The sequence below is a fragment of the Tursiops truncatus genome, chromosome 10 (genome assembly GCF_011762595.2).
Source record: "Tursiops truncatus isolate mTurTru1 chromosome 10, mTurTru1.mat.Y, whole genome shotgun sequence".
Classification (NCBI taxonomy): Eukaryota; Metazoa; Chordata; class Mammalia; order Artiodactyla; family Delphinidae; genus Tursiops; species Tursiops truncatus.
In genome coordinates, this window is record NC_047043.1 from 78963683 (window position 1) to 78990356 (window position 26674).

General features: G+C 43.6%; 1 protein-coding gene and 1 long non-coding RNA gene across 37 annotated transcripts in view; one reads left to right on the forward strand and one right to left on the reverse strand.

Moving 5' to 3' along the window:
* The window catches only part of MAGI1 (membrane associated guanylate kinase, WW and PDZ domain containing 1), a 615965-nt gene extending 601061 nt beyond the window's left edge, over positions 1-14904 (reverse strand). For 7 of the 17 annotated variants that reach the window (XM_073811343.1, XM_033865253.2, XM_073787521.1 and 4 more), the window contains exon 1: positions 14037-14881. In XM_073811343.1, the coding sequence (XP_073667444.1) occupies positions 14037-14349 (313 nt within the window). In that variant the 5' untranslated portion in view covers positions 14350-14881. Of the gene's footprint in view, positions 1-14036 lie in introns of all 17 variants that reach the window. The other 10 variants (XM_073787522.1, XM_073811339.1, XM_073787519.1 and 7 more) reach the window with 5 other exon arrangements.
* LOC117313967 (uncharacterized) overlaps positions 13490-26674 on the forward strand; it is a 175483-nt gene continuing 162298 nt past the window's right edge. For 4 of the 20 annotated variants that reach the window (XR_012323860.1, XR_012323873.1, XR_012323866.1 and 1 more), the window contains exons 1-4: positions 15105-15563; positions 16137-16312; positions 16920-17057; positions 21145-21261. This is a non-coding gene — a long non-coding RNA (uncharacterized lncRNA). The other 16 variants (XR_012323862.1, XR_012323875.1, XR_012323868.1 and 13 more) reach the window with 9 other exon arrangements.

Genomic DNA, 26674 nt, shown 5'->3' on the forward strand with positions numbered 1-26674 from the left:
CTTAAGAAAGCCTGGTCCTTTCCTCCTTATGGCAGTTTTTTCCCGCAGACTTAGACAGAAATCGGCAAGAGCTGCATCAATTTCTCCTTTGCTGGGCATTCTATCTCTCTGATATTTCTCTTATGAATCATGATATGTGTACAATGTATCAATATTGAAACAACACTTGGTGTTTTCTAAAGTCTTCCTAGACCCTGTGCAGGTACTAAACTGTGATTTTGCATACGGCATGATTCACTACGGCTAGACTCTTTACCAAAGACCAAAGCTCGGGAAATTTACCAATGATTGTCCAGTCTCAAACACCGCAGAATATAAGTTCTCCTGCTACATCTTATCCTTGGGCATTTTATGATTTTTTTAAAATATGTATTTATTTGTTTATTTATTTATTTTTGGCTGCACCGGGTCTTCATGGCAGCCCGCGGGATCTTTAGTTGCGGCACACGGGATCTTTAGTTGCGGCATGCAACTAGTTCCCAACCAGGGATCGAACCCCGGCCCCCTGCATTAGGAGCGCAAGGTCTTACCCACTGGACCACCAGAGAAGTCCCCCTTGGGCATTTTAAAGTAGAACAGAAGTCAAATTTCATGCCAACTTGGGGGAATCCTGGGTGCCCCAAAAGTGGTGATCATAATGAAGGAGGTGGATCAGGGCATACAGTCGTCTCAACTGGAAAACGCTCCTTAGTTTTGTCTCACATCCAGAGTACTGGATCACATATAGAATGTCCTATCTAGAATCTGAATTCCTAGACAGTCTCTTGGAATGTTCTTACTCTGATACGGATATGGAGAGAGGGAAGGGGACGAGAGAAGAGAGAATAGAAACACAGTCCCAATCCCCACCTGGCAGAGTTTGAACTCCATGTCAGGCTTTTGCTGACAACTACACAGTTTTCATTTTATGCGCCCTTCCTAGCTTAGCTCTTTAACAGAAAAACTGCACTGCCTAAACTTCTAATCTGAATTACCTAAGTTCCCTTCCCCATCCTAGTCCAGCAAACCTGGTACCTGCCATGAACTCTGCAACGCAGAACAACCTATTTCACAGACAAGAAAGAAGGGCTGCACTGGTTTTCAAAATACAAAATTCTACCAGATAACACTGGCCTGGAGAACAGATGCTCGCCAGTCTTAGAGGTTAACTGTGTTCTGAAAGCATCCACTCTTGGAGTAAAAGTCAGGGTGCTGATTTACCTGTAGAATGCCCAAACGAGTCATGTTATTAGGGATTTTTCTTGCTATATTTAAAACCGCCCTAAGCAGTATACATAAAACTCATTCATTCTTTTATTTGTAAGACCACACATGTCACAGTAAAATCACCTTAGAGCAGAGAATGTATACTATTCCCAGTACATATTCATATAAATGTCATCATCGAGACACTATTTTGCACCCAGTTCTAAGATTCAGCAGACCACGACCCTGCAATAAAATAGTCCAAGAATCACGATCAGCTGTCAAAATATATCCTCTCCCCCACTCCTCGCAACTTGACTGGGAGAGCTGTCACTGGCTGACCCTCCAATAATCTTACGTGGACTACAGGAACAAACTGGACTACTTCTGGAACTTATTATTCACTTCAACCCACGTTTGTGGACCCTTACTGTGTGTTGGTCACTATCCTGGGCCCTAAGAACACAGACAAGAGTAAGAAATGTGATGACTGCTCTTGAAGAGATGAAGTGTGAGAGACATCAAGTGAGAAAGACAAATATGTCAACCAGAGGCTGCAAGCTTGTTGCCTGAGGACCAAATATGGCTCCCAGATGTGTTTGGCTTGGTTTAGCCATGCTTTTGGAAAACTTTGAATCAACACTTTTACATTGGCAAAGTTCATTTTTTTAACAATTCAAGCTTCTGCGTTCTCTTGAAAGCTTGAAAAACCTGGCAACGGTGGGCAATGTCCCCACATGTCAACAACAGGCTGAAGCTGAGTGGCAACTGCTCCCTTTTACCCTAGTCCCCACCACTCCCTAATGCCCTTTAAAATACCCAGTCAGTATTTGCGTTTGTGGTAACTATTATAAAGGAACAATTCCAGGCCTACATAGGATCTATTCTGAGATGAGTAAAGAAATACAGGACTCTCACGTCCAGGCAGCAAGGATTTAAGTTGATAAGTGGTCTGAAGAACAAGATGACAGTGGGAATTAGGTCTTAAAAAGATAAAATTCATGTGAGCCAAGAAGTTCTAGATATCTATCCATAGAAAATAACTGAAGAAGTTCACTAACATGTATATATAAGGATATTCATCAATGTGTTGTGTAAAATAGGAACGAAAACAACCTAAATGTTCACTCTGAAAGCATGATTTTATAGCAAAACCAAAAACTGATTCCACAGCCATCAAAATGGTACAGTCGATCTACACGTAGCATAGAAAAAAAGTCTGTGATATATTGTGAGGCACAAAGAAAAATCTCACCAAAACAGCGTGTGTGGGATTATCCAATTTTCAGAAGAAAAAGACCCTCCCAAAAAAATCTACCAAAAAAACATGTGTGTGTATTTATATATGTTTATATATATAAATGTCTGGAGGTGGGATTATGGGCCATGTGGATACATTTTCCTTTCATATATTCACATTTTTCTCTATCATACACATTGTTTAAATGAGGGAAAAAATTAATTTCACCATGAAAAAACCATAAGCTGTGGAAGCACAGACCAACAATGGAGAGTGACTGACAGTCATCCATGATCGTAAAACTATTTGAGTTTTTAAAAGATTAGAAACCAAAAAATCTAGATGATGCCAATGCTTTCTAAAAAAAAAAAAAACCTACATGCTCCAACACCAAAGAAAGTCCTTTTTTAACTACTTGATCTTGAGTTTTGAATTCTTAACCAAGTCACACAGACTTAAACAGGCTGATAGTTGGAGGAGGAAATGAACAGGCTCTCCCTATCAGATGTAAATTCCAACGCCTGGCCAAGAATCCAGGTGGTAAAATACTGACTCTATTTAAATCAAGCCAAAGTGATGCCTTCTGTGGTCGCGTTCCATAAGCAACAGGCTCCGTCACTGCACACATCTGGTCAGAATAAAGGCCCTCTAAGACCTTCAACACAATTAATTCAATATTTTCCCGACAGTTCAAAATGCTACAACAACTGGCAGACAACCATTTTAAATCATCACAGAAAAGTCAGACATATGGCTAAGTATATTTAATATGCTTTAAAAATAAGCCGCGGATCTTCGAGCCAACAAGATCTTAGGCAAGAATTTTTCTTATTTATTTAAAAGTTATGCCTACCCATTACCTCAAAAGAATTCAATTCAAAAGTGATTGCTTGAGTACCTAGAGAGGGCAGAGATTGCAGAGACATAAAACAGGGATGCTTTCAAGAATTCAAGAAACACATAATCCAGTACAGGAGACAGAAGAGCAAATCTGCATTACAAGACACTATTGTGACTTTTGAAATCATGTTGTGTGGGGGGGAAAAAAAAAGACAGAGAGAGCACAGAGGAGGAAAGAATCAACAGCGTGGGTGAGGGAGATCAGGGAAAACAGAAGAAGGCAATTAAGCAGAATTGCTTGAAACTATATAGCAGCACCCTCTGTGTTCTGGCCAACAAACACTTTGGGAATCCCTTTTTTTTTTTTTTTTAATTTCTGGGACTCTCTTTGGTAGCATCACCAGGCATGGTATGCTGTCTCAGGCAGCAATATGACAGCCTAACACACTTGACTAGAGGTCAACACACTTCTAGTGTGGAAACCTGGGATAAGAATTTTGGAACCAGGCGGATCCGAGCTTGAATCTCACCTGTGTCAGCTGCCTGGAGGCCAGGATAAATTACTTGACCTCTCCAGCTAATTTTCTCAGGGCTAAAAATAAGAATGACATCATCTACCCGGGTAAAAACCTAACCAGGGTCTCAGGGACATGTCAGAAGATCAATATATAATAGTTACCGTGATTGGTCTGCTGCTCCTATTTCAGATTCTCAGGCTCAACCATGAAGTTATACCTTAGAGAAGAGTTTTCCAATCTCAGCCTTGGTGCCATTTGGGGTTGGACACCTCTCTGCCATGGGGGCTGTACTGTGTAGGATGTTTAGCCGCATCCCTGGCCTCAGCGCCCTCAATGCCACTAGCACTCCCCCTTCCTGAGCTGTAACAACCAAAAGTGTCTCCAGACATTGCCAAATGTCCCTCGGGGGTCAAAATCACCCCCAGTTGAAAATCACTGCTTTAGAGGAAATCACTGATGGGTCTTCACTTCTGAACTGAAAATTAACATGGCTGCTATTAGGTAGGCATTGCTGTAAGCACTATTTACACGCCAAGCAGAGGACAAAGTATTTTGCATACGTGTTCTCATTTAATCCTCACAACCACCCTATGAGGTAGGTATGATTCTCATTTTCAACTGGAACAACTGAGGTTCTGGGAGGTTAACATGCCCATGGTTCTTCAGCTGGAGTTGGACCTAACCAGCCTGACTCCAAACCCTTATAACACCAAGCCCTGTTGCCTCCCCAGCCTTTCCTGATTTGGGAGCCCAGGTATGGTGCCAGGAAGATCAGAGGACCTCAGTGTCAAGTTCTCAAGGATCACCCTTGCTGGTACTGCCCTGCCCAGGATCTCCAGGGAGTAAGGAGAGGACCTGTCCTTCCTCTACACATTACTGAACCTGGGTCCCAATGACCATCATTAGAATCAATTCATCACCAGTGACAACGTAGAAGTTCAGGCAGCTCAGACCTCTACCACACGGTAAAATCTAGAGGTTTCCTTCTTACTTGTCTGAACTAATCCAGTCTCAGCCTTTTTAAATAGTGGCATCTGAATCAGGCAGAAAAATGAGGGCTTTTTCTAGACTTGAAAAGCTCTCCAGGGAACTGTGTACCACAATCCCTATCTCTCAAGAGATTCTTTCTTCTCTTCCAAGTGCTTTCCAACAGGGAACATTCAAACAATAACAGAAGCCAATATTTTGTGGGCGCTCAACACGTGCCAGGCCCTGTGCCGTGTGGTTTGCCTCAATCTCCTCCTTTTATTCCTCCATCAGCCTCAGGTAGTACGTATCATTATCCCCATTTGCAAGAAAGAGGGGAAGTATCTCGCCGAGTAACCCAGCTAGTAAACTGAAAAGCCTGGTTTCTAACCCAGACCAGCCTGAGCCCAAAACCTGCCGATCTACAACACATCAATAAATGGATACTCGTGGATTACCTTACGAGCGGCGCTGCAGTCCTGTTAACACTGTCTATGGCAATAATTGTGAAACATGGCTTATAATCAGGGCATAATGGCCTTTTAATTGCACCATCATGCCACTGTCCATAAAGAGAGCTTCGAGTCCCACAGTGGGCTGAAAGATTAGCCTTATTGTGGAAAACATAACTGCATTCCGTTAAAGGCACACACTAATGGCTCTGTTGGCAATAGGAATGGGGCTGACACCTTAGCCGGGAGGATGTAATTCTCTTACGTAACTCATTCTCACCACACTGCAGATGGTAACAGGAAAAGTCTATACACACAGCTGACGGTGCCCAGAAGAACGTCTCACGGTCCACTGGAGGGTGAGAGAGTGTGCAAAGTTCGCTGACAGACTCAGCACGGTGCTGCCTTAAATCCCTAAAATAAAGACCATTTGAGCCCGGCCAGCAATGCTCACTGTCTTCAAGAATACTCCTAGATCAATCATTGAAGCTGTATTTAGCCCAAGTCATGGACTGCAAGTATTAAACCCTTATCAAGTTTAATGCGATCCATCACGAAGTACCTACATTTTCAGAGACTTTCAAATATCGGAATTTTCAGAGGCAACCGAGCTCAGCAGAGTTATTCTAGTTCTAAATCTGACAGTGGACGTTCAAGAAATACTGGAGCAATTACTATGCATCAGGCACTATGCTCAGTACTGAGATCAACAACAGCCCTGCCCTCTCGGAGCTTATATTAAAGAAAGAGAGAGAAAACAAGGAACTTAGTTATTTTGAAATGATCGACATATGATAAAGTAAAATAAAGCAGAGGAGGGGAATAGGGAATGACAAGGCAAGCGGGAAAGACTTGAAGTTCGTCAGAGAGTAAGCCTCCCAGGTGTCCAAGTCGGGCCAGCAGGTCACGGCCAGGGAGAGAGAAGACAAGTCACAGGCCAGATTGTGAGTCACTGGGAGGACTTCCGTTTCCCCTCGGCGAAAGGGACTAGAGAAATGATTGTAGGTAATGGATTACTCCATTCTTCAATCACTTGGCTGTAAAAAGAGAAGATTACTATTTAATCATAAAAGACATTGTTCAGAATTTCCTGGCGGTCCAGTGGTTAGGACTCAGCGCTTTCACTGCCGGGGGCCTGCGTTCCATCCCTGGTCGGGGAACTAAGATCCCGTAAGCCTCGAGGCACGGCTAAAAATAAAATAAAACAAAAGACATTGTTCGAATTACATTTGCTACGTGCCTTCAGAAAGGATGACATCCAAAACACGCTGGACCCTCCATAGGCCACTATACTATAAAGCAAAAGTCAGCATCACTTGCTTGTCCTTGACATCCATGGAGGTTCAGCTGTGAACACACCAAAACCAATTCACCAGACATACTATATGGATGTCGACATCCATAGGGGTGCAGTAGAGCAAAGCGCCAATATTTACCAAGGATTTTTCAAGGTTATAGATCTCACATATGAGCTGCATAAAGACAGGCAGGAAGGCAGTAACCTACTTTTTTAGGATATGAATGCCAGCCCTTAACGAATTTGACAGCCTTTATTCTCAGTGTATACAAAATCAGTATATCCTGTTACACATATATACAAACTCAAGGAAGGGACCACTAACATCAGAGACTGGTGTTTTGCATTAAATAACCATCGTTTATAAAGCAACATCCTTCATGTAAACCCTTGTGGTGAGGAGATGTCAGAATGTTTTCTCTTATAAACCACTTAATTCCCCTTGGTGGATATCATCAATTCTGCCATCCGAAACTAGCTGGGTAATGAATGCCAACAAATGCAGTGAGCCAACTGTATGCCACTGCCTCATAAGGTCAAGCTAATCTATTTTTAAATAACACAGCCATTGGCAAAGGGCGGCCTCCAGAAACAATGGACATGTTGGGTTGCCTGTCCTTGCATTATTTTTTGTAAAAGCTGTAGAATGTTCCACAATGTAACCTAAAAACATCCTTCAGAGAGTGGTCTTTTGGCAGCAAGAACAAAAATAGATTGATTTTTGAAAGTTTAAGTTTAAAAAAAAAAAAAAGACATAAACACCAAGCACAGTTTAAGAGCAAGAGGGGACAAAAATCACACTCTTTTCTGTAGCAAAGATCCAGTTTGCTATCGTCTGGAAACACTGTACACAGGGACAATGCTACAAGATAACGGAGGTAAGGTGTCATTCTTCTAGATGCTGACATAGACCATGTCCCGCATGAACAGAAAACAGAAAAGCTCCTCATCACCCTGCTTGCTGAATGAACACCTGAAATTTCACTTCTTAAACTCCACCTAGAGTCAACAGGCCGAAATACTTAAATACAATTCATTAAGCCTTGTCAGTCATTTATTTATTTATAGCTTGGTATAAATTATTAGACACTGAGAATCAGCTGATTGTAAAATCTGGTGATGAGAAAATGAACATATTAGGATCCTAAATGACAAGAAATCAAAGACGAATAGGGAGGAAAGAAGGAAAGATGTGGACGTCCTGGTCTGCACTTACCATCCAAATAAGAAGCAACAAGAGGGCTTCCCTGGTGGCACAGTGGTTGGGAGTCCGCCTGCCGATGCAGGGGACACGGGTTCGTGCCCCGGTCCGGGAGGATCCCACATGCCACGGAGCGGCTGGGCCCGTGAGCCATGGCCGCTGGGCCTGAGTGTCCGGAGCCTGTTTTCCGCAACGGGAGAGGCCATAACAGTGAGAGGCCCGCGTACCGCAAAAAAAAAAAGAAAAAGCAACAAGAGAAAATTCATTCATGCAGCCAACAAATTTTAGTGAACACCTATGACTTGCCAGGTACTATTTTAGGTGCTGGGAAATAGAGGGGTGAACAAGTGAGATAAACTTCTTGTTTTCATGGGCCTTGCATTCCAGTGGGAAGAGAGACAGACAATAAAGAAGCAAAAGAAGAAGATAATGTGAAATTACGAGGTGGTTGTTTTTTTAATATATAAATTTATTTATTTACGGCTGCTTTGGGTCTTCGTTGCTGCACGCGGGCTTTTCTCTAGTTGTGGCAAGTGGGGGCTACTCTTCATTGCTGTGCACGGGCTACTCATTGCCGTGGCTTCTCTTGTTGCGGAGCACGTGCTCTAGGCACGCGGGCTTCAGTAGTTGTTGTGGCTCACGGGCTTCATTGCTCCGTGGCACGTGGGATCTTCCCAGACCAGGGCTCAAACCCATGTCCCCTGCATTGGCAGGCAGATTCTTAACCACTGCGCCACCAGGGAAGCCCGATAATGTGAAACTGTGTCAAAGCTTTGAAACACAAACCAGGATGAGGGGACGGCATGTGAGCCAAGGCGCTGTCTTATACGGGGTAGGTGGAATGGCGGTGCCAGCTCCTACTGGCTCCAATTACATGGATCTCTTCCCAACTCCAGTGATGCTACAAATCAGTCTCCCCTCCGCCAGAGCCGGCTGTTAAGCCTTTAGCAGCACACCACCAGATGAGAAGGTCTTTCTGAAGAGACACTAAGGAGAGGAGTCAATCCTGTGACCATCCTGGCGGAGTGTAGGGGGTGGGGGGGGGGGGAGGAGGCAGAGAAAAAGCAAGACCAGAGACCCCAAAGCAGAATTCACAGGAAACTCAGCAAGACATGGTGCTGTGTTTCAAAATAAGAACAGAATTATTTTGTTACAGAGCTGTTGTAATATATTCCAACTGGTCAAAATAAACACACAATGTCAAAACAAAACCCAGAAAGGCACAAAAGAACTATATTCAATTGTATGTGGTCCTAAGTCCCTCATTACGGTGAGGGGAAGGGTCTGGTGGTAGTGTTGTGGTTTTTATTTTTTATTTTATTTGTGTGTGTGTGTGTGGTTTTTAAATTGTGACTTATTTATTGCCTCCATTCTGTCTATAAAAAAAGTGGAGGGACAGTTTGGTTCCTGGGTAATTTGCAAAGCCACAAAATTCACTTACAAAAATATGTAAGTGTGACCTATAATATTACCAGTTTGGGAAACTACAGTCACACCCTTCTAAACTTTTGGAGTCTGGGCTATTCAGGGAATCTTAGCATTTCAGGAGCACAAAAGATCTAAAAGGATACATCCACTTATTTTAGGTATGAGGAAAGGCCCAAAGAGGTGACTCACCAGAGATGACAGCACTAGTGGCCAAGCTTGTTCTAGAACACAGATCACCTGCCCCACTCGATGCCATATTTTCAATGCAGTCTATACCCTAGGACAGTGGTGCTCAAAACTGAGCATGCATGAGAGTCACCTTGTTAAAAACACGGCACAAGCTCCACCCTCCTGAGTTTAGGTATCAGTAGGGCTGAGGCCCGGGAATCTGCATGTTTAACCAGTTCCCAGGTGATGTAAATACCACTGGTCTGGGGAGCCTACTTTGAGACCCACTGACCCAGGAACTAGAAGCATGGGTTTTGAAATCCAACACGGCTGAGTTCCAGCTCTACTTCAGCCACTTGTATGACCCTTGGAAAAGCCACCCACACTCTCTGGACCTCAGTTTCTGACACGTTGAGTCCAGGTGGGAGGAATAAAGAACAAAATACCCATAAAGCACTAGCTTAGCCAAGGGCCTGGCACTTCCTAAACCAAGTGCTCAAAAAATACTAGCTACGTCCTAGAGCTAAGCTTCCTTAACTGTAGTAGTTCCCCCTTATCTGCTGTTTTGCTTTCTGTGATTTCAGTTACTCACAGTCAACCACGGTCTGAAAATATTATATAGAAAATTCCAGAAATACACGATTTAGACGTTTTAAATTGTACACCAATAGCAGGATGAAATTTCCCGCCTTCCCCCTCTGTCCTGCCCAGGACATGAATCATCCCTTTGTCCAGGGTATCCTGCCCATTGGTTACTTAGTAGCTCAGTTATCAAATTGACTATCCAGGTACCACAGTGCTTGTGTTCAAGCGACGCTTATTTTACTCAGTAATGACCCCAAAGCACAGGAGGAATGATGCTGGCAGTTCGGATCTGCCCAAGAGAAGCCGTAAAGTGCTTCCTTGAAGTGAAAAGGTGAATGTTCTCGACTTAATAAAATCATATGCTGTGGATGCTAAGATCTACAGTAAGAATGAATTTTCTATCTGTGAAATTGTGAGAAGGAAAAAGAAATATGTGCTAGCTTTGCTGTCATACTTAAAACTGCACAAGTTGTAGCCATAGTGCATGATAAGTGCTTAGTTAAGATGGAAAAGGCAATAAATTTGTACAGTAAGATATTTTGAGAGAGAGGGAGACCACATTCCCATAACTTTTATTATACTACATAGTTATAATTTGTTCTATCTCATGTTGTGTTTAATCTCTTACTGTGCCTGATTTGGAACGTATCACCCACAGATAAGAAGGGATTACTGTACTTTTCCTCTTTTCCACATACACTAGAATGGCTAAAGTTCAAAAGACAGACCAGATCAAAGATCGGCAAAGATGTGGCAAAACTGGAACATTTACGGCAGCTTTAGTCATAATAGATGAAAAAATAAACAGTCCAAATGGCCATTGACAAGCAAAAATATAAACAATCTGGTATATGTATGCAATGGAATACTACTCAACAATACAAAACAACCATGATACACACAATATGTGAAAAAAGCCAGACACAAAAGAGTACACACTGCATTATTTCATTTATATGAATTTCAATGACAGGCAAGATTAATCCATGGTGAGAAAAATCAAACAGTCAATGCCTCTGGAAGAGGTGGGGGGGAATTGACTAGAAAGGGACAGGAGGGAAATTTCTGGGGTGATGGAAGTGCTCTATATCTTGCTTTGGGTGAAGCTAACATGAGCATATACATTTGTCAAAACCCATCAAACTATATACTTAAGATCTGCGCATTTTATTCCAGATAAATATATACCTATAGTATATATAGTACATATATATGCTTTATTATATATGTAAAGTAACATATATTTTATATAACATATATACGTACTTGTACATTCTTATTAGGCACTTTTGTGACAAAAGACTGTCCTCTCCATTTAAAATGAATCAACTCTAACCTGGTAGATCCATTTAGCTTGATGCTTTCACAATCCAGTCCTGCTTCACATAATACCACTTGCTACAGACTATTTTGGTCTGTGCATCTTTTCAGAGAGTTGCCATGAAACAGAAACAGCAGAATCTTCTCCCACAAGAAGACCGTGACATTTTCATACAGACAGCACCCAGAGTGACCCGTGTCCCTGGTAGTGGCTAGTTCAAGGTGCAGACAACACAAAAGTAACATTTTTCCTTTACCATGTACCAAGTAGAAGCCTATCTAATATGATTAAAACACAGTAATGAAAGCACAGGAAGAGCAATTGCGTAGTATAATTTAAATCTTATTCTCAGTATAAAAGAGAAGGCTGGTGAAATGCTTTCTAGTGCCGTCTTTCTGTAATGAAGACGTTAGAAGAGCTACCTGTGCCTGTGTAATCATTACAGGAAATAGTAGCTTTTACACTACGGTGGATTCCAGGCCATTCAAGCGTCCCCATCTATATCTTTATTCTATCCCATTACAAGAAGAACAAGGAGATTTGCCTACACATATACACACACACACATTCTATGAGCATTCCTACGTAGCTACAGTTTCCTTCGAACCCAGAGGTACCTGATTCCAAACACACTTTGTTAGATGACCAACCCTTCCGGACTGCCATGAGGAGGTGGCCCTGGGACGATGCCTCCCAATCTTTGGTAACTGATGGAGGGAGGCTCAGCCCCATGCAGTAGCTTGCACACTGAGAACAAGCCCCCACTGGACCCATTAGACACCAGGAGACCCCCGCACAGGACACGCAGGAACTCCTGCCTGTCCTTCCACCAGCCCTTTCTCCAAAATGCCCCTACACGGCGACCAGCAGCTGATCCCATCAAATGCTACAGTATTTTCTCTACAGTTCTATCAAGTCCTAATAATCCAGGTACTGGTATTAACTTCATAATTCAGGTTCCTGACACTAAAAGCTAGACTTAGAAATAAATAACTGCCCCAATTCACTTTAAACATAACAATAATAGCTAATCTTTATTGAGCACTTACTATGTGCCAGGCACTGTTCTGCACTCTTTGTGCTTATTAGTTTATGTGACACAAGAAAGCCAGTTTACAGATGTGGGAGGACACATTCTCAAGTGAGGCAAGGTGATGGACCTCAACCAAAGCTGGGGAGATGTGCAATGAATAAGCCACAGTCTCTCCCTTCAATGAGCTTACCACCTTGTATGGAAATGAGGGGAGGGAACTAACATAGTTCAGAGTAAGTAAAAAACTACAAGATACACCTTTAGGGGAGTCCAGAGGAAGAAGGATTTGTTCATCTGGGCAGGATGCCTGAGGGCTTCTTGGAGGAGGTGTGCAAGCGCACAATGAGGACATAAATGGAAGGAGCTTTCCATAACCGTCAGTCCCTCGGCTCCCAAAGCTACCAAAAGACCCAGCCCTTCTCCCTGTCCCCCTCCTCCGTTTCATCTGGAACGGGCCTGTTTCCAAAAGAGGACTAGCTCAGCCCAACCCTTCTTTCCTCTGACACATTCCTCCAGCTGCTGCTTGCCCTTCCAAGCCCGCGCAGGCACATATGGGAACTTTTCACCAGGGCTCAACCTGGGGCTTTCACGGGGAAGAACCTGCGTCATGGTGCACGGTCGTACAAGGGCTCCCTTTAAGGGAGTCCAGTCCTTCTCTATTGGACTGTATCAGGGACAGCCCCATGCCTGCACCAAACTAAGAAGTAAGGGACTCCCCGCCCCCACCAGCAGCCATCATAAAGGTCATCACTCCTCTCCAGGCTTCTGAGAGATGAATTTGCTTCCACCCCCTCCTCTCCAGGGTGCTCCTCGGGGCTCCCATGGTCATTCCCCCACCTCTTCCTCCTCGGTGCTTAAGGCTCTGCAACAAGGGCTCAAACCCTCACTCTTGGCATCTGTGTGACCTTGGACAAGTAACTGAACCAACATCAGTCCCAGTTTCCTTATCTGTAACATGGGGTTTATAAGAACAACTCGGTCTCAGAACTGTTGTCAATCAGAACAAGATAGTGCAAGGAAAGCATTTTACATAGAGCCTGGCACGTAGTAAGCTAACAAGAAAGAGCAGCTATCGTCATCATCACAGGGATGATGATGGTCTTAGTGATGGTGATGGTGGTGATGTTGGTGGCAGTATAAACTTGGGCTTCAGTAGCACTGAAATACCCTCTCCATTCTCTCCCCCCACCGCCACCCACGAGCCTGGGACCGGGCCACACGGTCGAGACACATGCGTCATCCTGCTGTGGGGTGAATGCAGGATATTCAGACGGCGGGCTTTGGAACTGCCAGGCGGTGATGCCCGGACCCACCTGGGCAGTCGCGGGTGACGCTAATTTTCTGATGGAGGGGGCCCAACAACCAAAGACCCTCACCTCCTTCGTACCCATTCTCCAGGTCTGGAAACAGACAAGTGGCCAAAGAACGCAGCAACTGCGCCTGCTGCAACACTCGCCCAGGGAGTCAGGAGAGCGTCCACGTTGCCCCTGCCAACTCTCCTCCAGGTGCAGGCAAGCTGTGCTGCACTTGGTGGCGGAGATAACAGGTTGGCAAACCAGGCCTGGGAAAAATCTCCACGCTTCCCCGCGCAAACCCAAGCCCCTCTTCCCAATGCAGGTGAGCAAACCACCCACAACCTCTCAACAACTTTGTATTTCACTATCACAGGGCGCACGGCCTCAACTTCCCCGCTAAGCCGCATTCGCAGGAGGAAAGCGGGAAATCGAGTTGGGGGGCGGGGGGAGCCTCCGCAGGCCGATCCCCTTTTCTGGGGGCGCCTCCGGGAGGCGCACCCGTCTTACCTTGTCTGACGGCTTTGAAGGTGACGGCCTCCTTGCAGCTGTCGATAACTCCCAGTATGTCATAGCGGGGTAAACCGGACACCCGGATCCCCTGCACCTCCAGAAGCAGCTCCCCCTCGCCCAGCCGAGGGCCCTGGCCGCCGCCGGGAAGCCCCGCCGCCTCGGCCGCCGCCACCGCTCCGACATACGGAAACTCTCCGTTCTCCGCGCCTCCCAGCACCGTCACCCCCAGCTCGCCCTGGGGTCCCCGCTTCACGGTGAATTCGTGAACCCTGCTAGTCCAGTGGTTCTTCTTCTGGATCACTTTCGACATGATGACTTACGCCCCTCCACCCCCCCCCCAAAAAATAACAATAAAATGAGAGACAGGTGCCTTCCACAGCACAAGCCCCCAAGCCCACGCTGGTTCAAGGGAGAGACATCTCCCCCCCAAATAACGCAACGGGAGAGAGAAACTTGGCAGACTCGCTCCCTGCACACACTCGCGCACTCAAGCCATCATAAAACAAACTTTCCGGGCTTCCCCGCGAGCCCTGCACAGGCGCCCGCGAGCTTTGTTTGCATTCCGGTGCTTCTAGGTCCACGTTCCGGCGCCTGACCGTGCTCTCCGGGACCAGAGTCCACTCTGCGCCGCTTGGGTTATTTTTTTCCTTCCTTCCTTCCTTTCTTGCCTCTTAGAAATGCGGTGTGTCCTCTTTGCCTCCCGCCTGGCTCGCCTTTCCTCGCTGGCGGGCTGTTACTGAGGGTTAGGGGAAGCCCTTCCAGCCAGTTGCTGGGAGCCCTGGATACGCGGTTGCGGAGCGCGGCGGGAGGTGGGGGGGGCGGGGGGGGCGGGGGAGAGGGACAGGAGGGAAGTGCCTGCGTCCCCTTTAAGCAGATACAAAGGCTCGGCTTGTTTTGTTACAGTTCATTCTATTCCGCGCCGCCGAGCGCAGCGGCCGGCCTGAGGAGACGCGCGCGCATGCGCCCCGCGGCCGCCTGCCGGCCGGCCCGCCCCACCCCGCCTTCCCGAAGGGAGAGATTCCAATGTGCTTCCCGTTGGGTCCTAAAGCCGACCTCCCAGAAGCAGGCAATTTCCCCCCCCCGCTTCACACACCCCTCTTATTCCTCCTTTTCTTTCAGTGCCCACGCCTCGGCAAATCCCTTTGGGAGTTTGCGGGATGCGCAAGTGTTTTCCTCCAACCGTTTGCAACTTTTGAAAACATGGGCAATCTGGCTTTGGCATTTTAAAACCGTTTCAAACAGGTGGGGGTTGGGGAGCCTCATACACTCACCCTGGCGCTCACAGTCACGCACACACGCACGCACTCACGCCGCCCTAAGCTTCCTTACCGCCCTCGGCCAGTGGCTGGCCCCGCTGTCGGTCACCGAGCCCGCACTGTCTGCCGCACCCCCACCCGACCCCGGCCGCATTTCCCTATAATACGCAGTACCCGACCCTGAAGCTTCTGTCCGCCTGCACAAAGCCCTCGGGTTCGTCCTGGAGCGGCGTCTGTCCGTGGGTCTGCGATCCTGTGGAGGGGGACCGTGAGTGTACCCCGGGTCCCCTAACTGGGATCCCTGGGAGAGTCACACGCTCACACACACACACACACATACACCCTTAAACTTTGGGGCCAACTTTTTCGGACACAGGGGAAAACTATAGGTGAGGGAAAGAAGCCAAAAAGCAAGAGGGGGTTCGGGTCTTCAACCGAAAAGGGGTCTAGTTCTTTAACTCCCTCGCTGGGAGAGACTTCTGGAGCCAGGCATCTGTCTCGGGCTCAAGTTCCTGGCTGAGCTGGGCAGCCTTTGGACCCGCCCCAGGGCCAGGAGATAAGGATCACTTCTGGGTCTGGGATCTGCACCCGAGTCCTGGCGCCCGCGGGGGCTTGGGCGCGGCAGCCACCTCTCGGAATTCGCAGCCCCGGGGCCTGAGGTAGAGCCAGTTTCTATCCTTGCTAGGTTTCGGAACGTGCTCGGGGGCTGCGGACAGAAAGAATACCCTGCACCGGCAAGGCTGCACTCCCCACATACTCCCCAACTGGCCTGGGCGATAGTCTCCCAAGCATTTTCTTTCCCTCAGTGATTTATAACTTGTTTATTCATCTTTGGTCACAGGAGAGATTTCAAGCGCTAAATAAGGGAGGTGAGTGTAAAGGACTCAAAGAATGCGGTGCTGCAGAGGTCACGGTTGAGAGCCGGGCTCTGGGGGTTAGGTTCCCACCGGTCCAATACTCTGTGTGACCTTGACCAAGCGCCGGGACCCCTCAGAGCCTTCGTTTCTCCCTTGTTAAGTAAGTATAACAATACCTCACAAGATTCTTGTGAGTATTACAGGGAGAACACTTGTAAAATGGTATATAATAAAAACTTAGTAGTAGTAGTAGTAATAGTAGTAGTTGGAAAAATTAGGAATCATTTGGCGTTTCAAGTTAGATGATGATGATAATTCCTTCTCTCCTTTCTAAAGCTTAAAATATATAAGAATACATTTAAATATTTTAAAGCGATGTTTGTAGGGTGCTATTCTAAGCCAATAAAAATAAAAGAAGATGGGCTTCCCTGGTGGCGCAGTGGTTGAGAGTCCGCCTGCCGATGCAGGGGACAGGGGTTCGTGCCCCGGTCCGGGAAGATTCCACATGCCGCGGAGCGGCTAGAGGGAAACTTTGTCTTCAGCCTCTTTTCCTGGAAGATACCCATTTGTTTCCAACTTGACTGAATCAAGATGAGTGTGAAATTCAAAAGGTTCATTCCCAAACCCAAGCACAGATCCAGCCAGTCAGAATCTTAGGGATGGGTTCTATCATCTGGACTTCTAAGGTTCCCCTGAAGTGGTGCTGGTATACAACATGAAGACCACAAGTCTAGCATCTTGATTCCCGAGCATTTTTTACATCACAGACCCTTTTAGGAGAAGAAATCTGTGGTCCGCATCTTCCCGTAGAGTGTAAGCTCCAGGAGGGCAGTGAAGTTTGGTTTACTGATGCATTTGCAGTTCCTCGAACAGTGCCTGGTACCTGGTTAATGCTCAAGTATTTGGTGAGTGAATCCTTCCCCCCAAATGCACATTTTTGTGTAACACCTTAGACTGAAATCACAGATTCCCCTACAAATCACCAGTAAGCTTGACCTTGTATGTTCCTCGCTTCCGCAGCCCATATTCTAGGATTGCTTACCAAGAATTCCCCCACCTGCCTCCAATCACTGGTCCCCTACCTCCTACCTCACCCCCACCTGGAGGAGTCCAAAGGATGGGCAAGACCAAGTGGTTTGCAATTCCTCCCACTTGCAGAGCACCATCTTCCCTCTCCAGGATTCCATGTGTTTCTGAGGCTGAGAAGAGGAAAGGACTTGGAATTTAGCCCACTTCAGATTTTAGATGTGGAGTAACCCCCCAAAAAAGAAGGGATACCTAAGGGTACAGACAGCAGGGTGGAGAGAGGTATAGAGAGACATATTATAACCCAGGAACATAAAAAGAAGTAATTTGAACCTCCAATGCAGCTAAGACTGTCAGTTTTTCCAGACATTAAGTTTATGATATTCCCAGGCTCTCTGCTCCTCCTCTGACACTCTGTCTACTCTGTTTCTCCTGGTCCAGTTCCTGTGTCCCAGATTGGAAACAACTTCAAGGCAGAAATCATATCTATCCTTTTCCAACCTTTGAATCCTCAGCACCTAAACCCATGCCTTGAGGGGAGTGTGCATCATACACACTTAATGAATGAATGCCTGGATTAAGTGATCTTAAACTGGATAATATATGGCCTTTGACATGAAGCCCATTTAGATTCGGTGGCTAGAACCGATTTATAGATTGTTATTTTGAAAGAGCTTATAGTTATCTTGGAGTATATTTTGCTTGAATAGATGTAAAGTGGGATCCTAGTGTTCTGGCTTCTCTCACTTACGTTATGACTTTGACAATACATTCCAGTGGACAAAATAATGCCATAAAATATCTAACTTGGAGGTTTACCATGTGTGCCAGGATAATTATGTGCATTATTTTATGTAATCACTACAACAATCGTGTGAGGTAGGTATGTCCTTGACTTCCATGAATGACCTTCATTTTACAATTGAGGAAAGTGAAGCTAGGCAAGTAAAGAAACTTGCTGAAGAGCTTGGAAGTGATAAAGTTAAGATGTGAACCCAGAGGCACAAACCAAAGCCCATTCTCAGAACCACTGCACTCTGAAGGTGTAGGATGTGGCCATCCACCATCTAGCATATTTGGGTACCAGCATTCTTTGGCTCCTGAATCTGCCACATAGTGTGTGCACATCAATTAAGTCACCCTGCTATCTCTTCCCTTGAAACTGAAGGAATACAGTGTTCCACTCCAGAATCCAATCTCCAGTTCCCCTTCTGTAGGCTCTGAAGATCGAATAATTTACTGTAATGTAAAGAGGATTAATTTGCAAACATTTCTAAAGTGTTTGGAGATCTGTGGGCTCCGGTACAGGCGACGTGCCAAATGGCCTTATACTGTTATTGCGGAAGCATTTCAACAATGAACTCTTAATAAACACAGTGGATCGAGATAAGTAAACTGTGACGCAATAAACTCTGCACAGATTATGATTTAATTTTCATATAGCTAGTTCAACTAAAGGGAAGAAAAAAATCCACAAATATAAATTGTACATTGCTTTTCTTTCACAAATAACATTTCCTTTCAAAGTTTTCTAGTTGTGAGTAAAGAAACCATTATTGTAGTCTAAAGTGGTAACTTACCTCCTTTTTCTGAAAATGAGAAGATGGGAGATAAATTCATTGGTGTGGGGCAAAAGAGGACATGAAAATTGGTTATCTTTTAGTTTCTGAAGAATGCCGTTGAGGAGTATGTTATAGATATCAAGGTAAATATTTCGTATTCAAGAAATGTAACTGACGCCAAACTGGTAATTTAGAGCAGAAGATCAACAAAGGAGGTTAAAGCCCTTAGTTCAGATTGAACGAAACAGACAGTGAGGGCAACTTTCCACGTCATCTCCTGGAGGGGCTTTTATGATTCGCTTGATAACTTGTTCTTTTCCTCACAGGGAGGCAGATGGGTTTTTTCTGACCACGGTACCCCTTCCTTTAGTCCTTTCAGCTAGGCAAGAATAAAAAAAATGTTAGTTCTTGTGACCTTTCAAGACATCACATGTGAACTATTATTTTAGTACCCCAGAGGAGGAAGAGAGTTTAATCCTGGCTAATGTTCTGGTTCACTTCCTGGGAAACAAATGAATATTGGTAACTGGAAGATTTGAAATTCGATGTTGGGGCCGAGAAAGCAAGAGAAACCGAAGAATTTATCGTGGGAATCTCTCCTAAAATTTCCAAAATGTTCAGCCGTAATGTAGCATATCATCCTACATAATTCCACTGAACATATACCTCATGATATTGTTAAGTCCTTGAGAACAGGGTGTTTGCATTTTCTTCTTAATAGATATTTGTATCTCTTTTATTTCCTCTCCCACCAACTCTATGAAAATATAGTAATTGGAACATGGTAGATGCTTAAATAATACAGGATTTTATTATTGAAGGTGTTCACTCACTATATGTCTTCTTCTTTATTGTATGTTTTTAACAATTTATTGCACGGAAACTGAGAGAGAAGGAAAATACACGTTGAAATCAAAGATGGAATGCCCATATTTTTAAAAATACCCTAATAATGTAAGTTGTTGCAGAACAATTTTAAAAATAGGTAACTAAAAAGGCAACATTAAATTTAGTTATTCAAAATTGTATTACCACAAGGGACTTCCCTGGCGGTCCAGTGGTTAAGACTCCACACTTCCAATGCAGGGGGCCTGGGTTCGATCCCTGTTCGGGGAACTAAGATCCTACCTGCCCTGGGGCGTGGCCAAAAAAAAATTGTATTACCACCAGGTAAGCAGTTTCTACGTTTGGGTGTATCTCCTCCTGGACTTTGGTCAATACAAATATATACACACGCACGCAATCTACTTTCTTAAGTTGTCTCTCTGTCTCCCTCTCTCCCCATTTGGAATTTACAGTTAATTTATGGAATAAAATAATCCTTTATACCTTTTATTACTTACCAATATACCCTCAATTTTCTATTTGTTAAATATAAACCTCTATTGATCACTTTTCTTAGCTCAATAATATTCTATTCTTTGAATGTTCCAAGATGTATTAAACCAATGCCCTATTAATGATCATTTAGGATTCTGAATGGGGCTGAAGTAATTATTTGTATTAGGATGTTTTGGTTGCCAGTGACAGAAACCTAGTTGAACTAGCTTAAGCAAGAAAGGAAATGTATTACTCCATATAACTGGCAAGAGTAGAGATGAAACTAGTTTTCATCAAGGCTGGATGAAGAGGCTCAAGCGATGCCCTCAGCTTTCTCCATCTCTCGGTTATTTTTTCCTCGGTGTTGCCCTCATCCCCTCCTACTACATACAGATTGGCCTTCTCCCGACAGCCGGGAAAGATAGCCACGTGCAACTTACATCATCCAGGTTTAGCAATCCCAAAATAAAGGAGATTTTTCACTGACAGATGGGAAGAGCAATGAGAGAAATTTCAGGCTGTATTAAAGCTTTCAGTTTCAATTGTGGAGAGTAGACGGAGTCTGCCTACTTTTCAGTAGCTTTGAGAATAAACACAAGTGAGTCACAGACATGATTGGCTGCCTGATCAAGCCTGGCAGAGTGTGTGTGGACTTGAGACGACTCGGGGAAACCTCATTAAAATGAGTTCCTATAGAAGTTCCGATCGTGGTCGCCTCTTCCACAGTTAACTAAGAGTTCCAAGAATTCAAACGTAGTGTGAGTTTGATTTCAATCGAAGCTGCAGTGGTTGGCCCACACGTTGGTAGCTATTTTGAAGATATTCTGAAGCTGGCAGTAGTGCAGAATTGTACCCTTTACAAGGGAAGCCAGTCAAGTGTTATACGTGTTTAATACAGATGGTTTGTTAAACTACATAACATCAATTTCAGATATTCTGAAATGAATCTTAAATTTTTCTGAAGCTAAACTAAAAAAGAAAATTAAATATTCTAAGATGGCCCATGACAGTTGGTAGATTGTTTTCATTCATTTGTTCATTCAACAGATGTTGATTAAATACTTATTTTGTCAATTCCTCCTAGGCACTGATGGTACAGCACTAAAAGACACGCTATTTTATTTGCTGGAAGAAGCTTACCTCCTACTTGAATACTCATTGGATACTGAGACAAGAAAACATACCAGTTCAATAGTGTTGGGTAAGTCCAATGCCAGGGAACCTAGGGTGATTCTGGTGGACATCTCTTTGGGAAGGATTGTAATTCACAAATATGTCTTCAGAAACTAAAGGTGCCATTGTTAGGAGAACTTCTTGCATCCTCCACCTATAATTTATTTTAATAGTATTTTAATAAGTGAAAGACAATGTCCAGTTTTATGATCACATTATGATACTTGAAGATGTGCTTTATGGAACCATTCACTGAGTTCCCAGATGGTTACAGCTGCCCACAGTGTGAATATATGGTCCCATAAAGGACAACTCTGTCTTGCCACAAAGCCGATCCAGCAAACACTAGGCAGAGTTTTAGAAAATGACTCAGCAATCTGGAATCTGAGCAACCTCGCTCCTTGAACTGTACCATCTTTGGAAAATTGTTCCCCATAAAATCTTGTAGCCAGATGAATGAGGACCCCAAAAAATGTGTTATTCACTTTCCAGATTTAGCACATTCCTGGAATTTTAAACTCATTTTTGTGGACTGTTGCCCAGGTGAGGGGAGGCTTAGCCAAACCGGGAGTGGTTTTGAGCAGTATCCCCCAGGGAATCAGTGCCCAAATTTGGCGTGCTTGTATCCTGGACATTCCTGACACTCCTGGCTGAGAAATTCAGCTTGCCTGAGTTTGGGTACCCCAAGGATTTTACATGCAGCAGAGAACTGCTGAATTAAGCTAAGTGTTGGAAGACATTGCAGTTTTAATCATTAAGTTACTTCCCTGCTTCAGTGAACTTAAAAGCTGGCATATGCTTGGGAATGTTTCTGCTTCCAAACGCACAGCATGTGCATTTTTCAGATGTTTGACCTTGATCTTGTGACCTTTGCTCTAAAATCCTGAGAGTGCTGGGAACACTCACAACTGAGTGATGGGAGCAAAACTAGACAGATAGCAATTCTTTTTTTCTTCTCTCTCTCTTTTTCTTTCTTTTTTTTTTCTTTGCTTAAATCTTAGGTTACTCTGTTTTAGACTAGACCCCTAGTCTAAATAGCTTCCCCTTCAGTTATTAATTTTATTTTAATCTATCATTTTGGTATGACTTTACATTTTGAATTGATACCACTAAAGCCTAAAACTAGTAAAGCTATGTGATCCACCTGCTAAGGCAAGCTGGCATTTATGACACCGCTCTCCAGATAACCTTCTCTAGGTTAATGTTTTCAAATTTTTTGATTACTGTTCAGAATAAGAAATGCATTTTGTTTTACCGCCACATATACACACATAAACATGTATATAAATAATTGAAACAAAAGTTTAAAGAAACCATATTTATCCTTTCTTCATATGATGCACTATGCCTTGGGTTATGGCCCACAGCCAAATTTATTTCTTAACGTTTCCCTGTATTACCTACAAGCTAAGAATGGTTTTATGTTTTTCAGTGGTTCAAAAACAGACAAACAAAATACACTGAGACATATTTACAATATGTCATGTGCTCTTCTAAATCTTTGCATTTGTTAACTTGTTAAATCTCTGGTGATTAACATATTTTGAGGGAGTGCTCAGTATGCAGGATGCTTTGGTAAATGCTTTCAGTGACGCACTTACTTAATCCTCTCTACCTTATGAGGCCGGGAGTATTAGCAGTCCCACTTAATAGATGAGGAAACAGATGCTATGTGACTTGCCCAGGAGCACACACCTAGGAAGTGGCAGTTGGGATTTAATCTTATGTTTCTCCACTTCCAGACTTTTGATTCTTAATGCTATTGATGTCTGCAGCTTCGTGACCACAGCTTGACACATAATATGGGCCCAATGCATATTTGAAGAATGAATGAATACATGTATGAATGAATGAAGGATGCAGAGATAGAATGATGGTATCCCATAAATCCTGACCAACTATGGGAACACAGATAAATTAGGTGATTGCTTGGTGCTTTAAAAAGCAAGCAAGCAAACAAAAAACAAAGTAAATCCCTCATTTATTGAGTGCTAAATAATGCATTTAAGTGCTTTCAATACATTTTTTCAATTGACCCTCATAATGACACTATGAGCCAGATGCTATCCCTATTTCGCAGAAGAGACTGAGGTTCAGAGAAGTTAAATACCTTGCCTAAGATGACATGACCAGTATATTTAGACCTGGTGTGACTAAGATAGACGATGTTCTTAATTACTGTGCTATGTACCACCATTTATTAATTTCTAATGTCACTGTAATACTATCTACCCCCATGATTTTGTAAGCAAAATAGACAATGTATCAGAACGTTCATCAATAACTATAATATTTTCCCATGACATATTTCTCTATCAAAAAGTTAAAAACTCAAGGTGGAAGAAGTAGAGGCAGAGAAATGCCTTCCAGTACGTTTGATATGGAGATTGTGTTATTAAAATGTTGTTATATAATTTTTGCAAATGTTCTATAAATCTAAAATTCTAGATTATTTATTCTAGAATTAAATTTTTTTAAAGAACAGTATTAAACACATGAAAAAAAAATGTTTAACTTCATTAGTCATTAGAGACATGCAAACCCAGTGAGATACTACTATACCTCCACTAGGATGGGTACAATTTTTTTTCATGGAAGATAACAAATGTTGGTGTAGATGCGAAGACATTAGAACACTTATGCATTGCTGCTGGAACTGTAAAGTGATGCAGACACTGTGCAAAACAGTTTGATGGTTCTTCAATAAGTTAAACATAGAATTACTATACCACCCAGCAATTTAGTTCCTAGGTATATATATCCAAAAGAATTGAACACAGGTGTACAAACAAAAACTTGTACATGAATGTTCATAGTGGCAATATTCACAATAGCCAAAGATGGAAATAACCTAAAAGTCCATCAAAAAAATTAATGTATAAAGAAAATGTGGCTATCCATACAATGGAAAATTTTTCAGCTGTAAAAAGGAACAAAGGACTGATATACGCTATAAATAGAAGAACCTTGAAAACATGATGTCAAGCGACAGAAAACAAATACAAAAGACCACATAGTGTGTGATTCTATTTATCTGAAATGTCCAGAACAGGCAAATTCATACAGATAAGAAATAAATTGGTGGTTATCAGGAATTGTGGGGAGGCAGGAGGAAGAGTGCTGGTTAATGGTTATGGGATTTCCTTTTGGGGTGATGAAAACATTCTGGAACTAAATAAAGGTGATGGTTGCACAACACTGTGAATGTACTAAATGCTACTGAATTGTGTACTTTAAAATGGTTAAAATAGGGAATTCCCTGGCAGTCTAGGGTTTAGGGCTTGGTGCTTTCACTGCAGTGGCCCTGTTCAATCCTTGGTTCTGCAAGCCGGGAGGCCAGAAAAAAAGAAAAGAAAACAGGTTAAAATAGCAAACTTTATGTTATGTGAATTTTACCTAAATTTAAAAACTCACTCTGACACCATTTTAAAAAGGTAGCATACTGGGCTTTCCTGGTGGCGCAGTGGTTGAGAGTCCGCCTGCCGATGCAGGGGACGCGGGTTCGTGCCCTGGTCCGGGAGGATGGGCCCGTGGGCCGTGGCCGCTGGGCCTGCGTGTCCGAAGCCTGTGCTCCGCAACGGGAGAGGCCACAGCAGTGAGAGGCCCGCGTACCGCAAAAAAAAAAAAAAAAAAAAAAGGTAGCATACTAAAATAATATAGAATGTGCTGGGATATACGATACAACTTACAAAGGAAAAAATTTAAATATTACATGAAATACCAGTACTCAGTACAGCATCCTGATCTAGAGTATGGACTTTCAAAACTGGCAGCTCTAGAATCAAAGCCCTGTGCTGTCACATAATGACTAGTTATCCTTAGGCAAGTTTTATAACCTGTATGAGACTCGCAGTCCTCATTCATCAACTGTGTGAAATTGCTGTTAGTTATAATGTAATACTTTTTATATAAGTTGTCACTTAGCCTAAATATGATGACAAAGATTAATATATACTTTGATCTTTTTTTCCTTTGTATATATGTGAATTGAGTGTTGCTTGTCTTCCTAATGGTCATTTCATTAAAAGCAAAGGGTTTACGGAGATAACCATCATAGTTTTGTCACCATATGTGTCTTTCTACATCCCAGGAAAAGCATCCTGTGAACAGATCTTTAAAGTAGCTTCCAGGGACTTCCCTGGCGGTCCAGTGGTTAGGACTCCGCACTTCCACTGCAGGGGTTGCAGTTTCCATCCCTGGTCAGGGAACTAAGATCCCACATGCCTCAGTGGTACGGCCAAAAAGAAAAAATAAAAGTAGCTTCCAAAGGAGTCTAGCAATTCACTATAACTATTATGTGAGGTTATATTGAAATTTAGGCTAAATTGCTTTAGTAAAATTTCCAGGCTGCTCCCAACCTGTTACTAAGGAAGAACAGTCGTGGAATATGCAAGTTGATAGGAAAGACTTTATTAAGAAAAAAGATACCTATTTTTCCTTCCCTTCCCCTTGAGGATAACTAAGCTGTCCCCATGAATATGAAGACTGCTCTTTCTTCTTGAATTTGCATATGGCATCCTCCCAGGTAATTTATGGAACAAATCCTGACACAGCTCCAGAAGAAACCATATAGCCCCTTCAGTATCGCTAGTAACCGGAAGGCCAAACGTTTAAAGAGGCAGAGGAAATCCATCTCCCAAAGGCTCAGACCCAGCACTCGCTGCTCTATACCCTATACAATTCCTCCACCCACACAACTCAGCCTTTCGTAAGAGAAAGAAACTTCTAGAACCCTGCCCTCTAACCTCTGTTCCTCATCTTCTGGAGCCCTCCTGGGAGTTGAGGAATGCGGGAAGATAGCTGCAGGGTTTGGCTTCCAGTTGGTCAACCCTGACACTAATTGCTCTCCGGGAGATTTTCAATCTTTGTTCTTGGCAAGAAACTGCTGGACAACAAAAGATGCCAGCTGAGTGACTATATGAAGAGCAGGGAGGTGGGTCTGGAAGGTATCTGGGAAGGGAAGGGTTTAACAGTTTCCACTCCTGCTCAAGCATTCTAGTCTTACTGACAACTGTAACAAAGTTTCACTGACCTACAGGCATACCTCGTTTTCTTGCGTTTTGAAGATACTGTATTTTCATAAGCTGAAGGTTTGTGGTAACCCTGCCTTGAGCAAGTCTATCTGCACCATTTTTCCATCAGCATTTGCTTACTCCAGTTCTCTGTGTCACATTTTGGAAATTCTCACAATATTTCAAACTTTTTCATTATGATTTTATTTGTTATGGTGATCTGTGATCTTTGATGTTACTATTGTAATTGTTTTGGGGGGGCCACAAACCATGCCCAAGTAAGAGGTAACTTATCTGATAAATGTAGTCTGTGTTCTGACTGCTCTACCAACTGGCTGTTCCCTGTCTCTCTCCCTCTCCTCAGGCCTCCCTCTTCCCTGAGACACAACAATATTGAAATTAGGCCAGTTAATAATCCTACAATGGCCT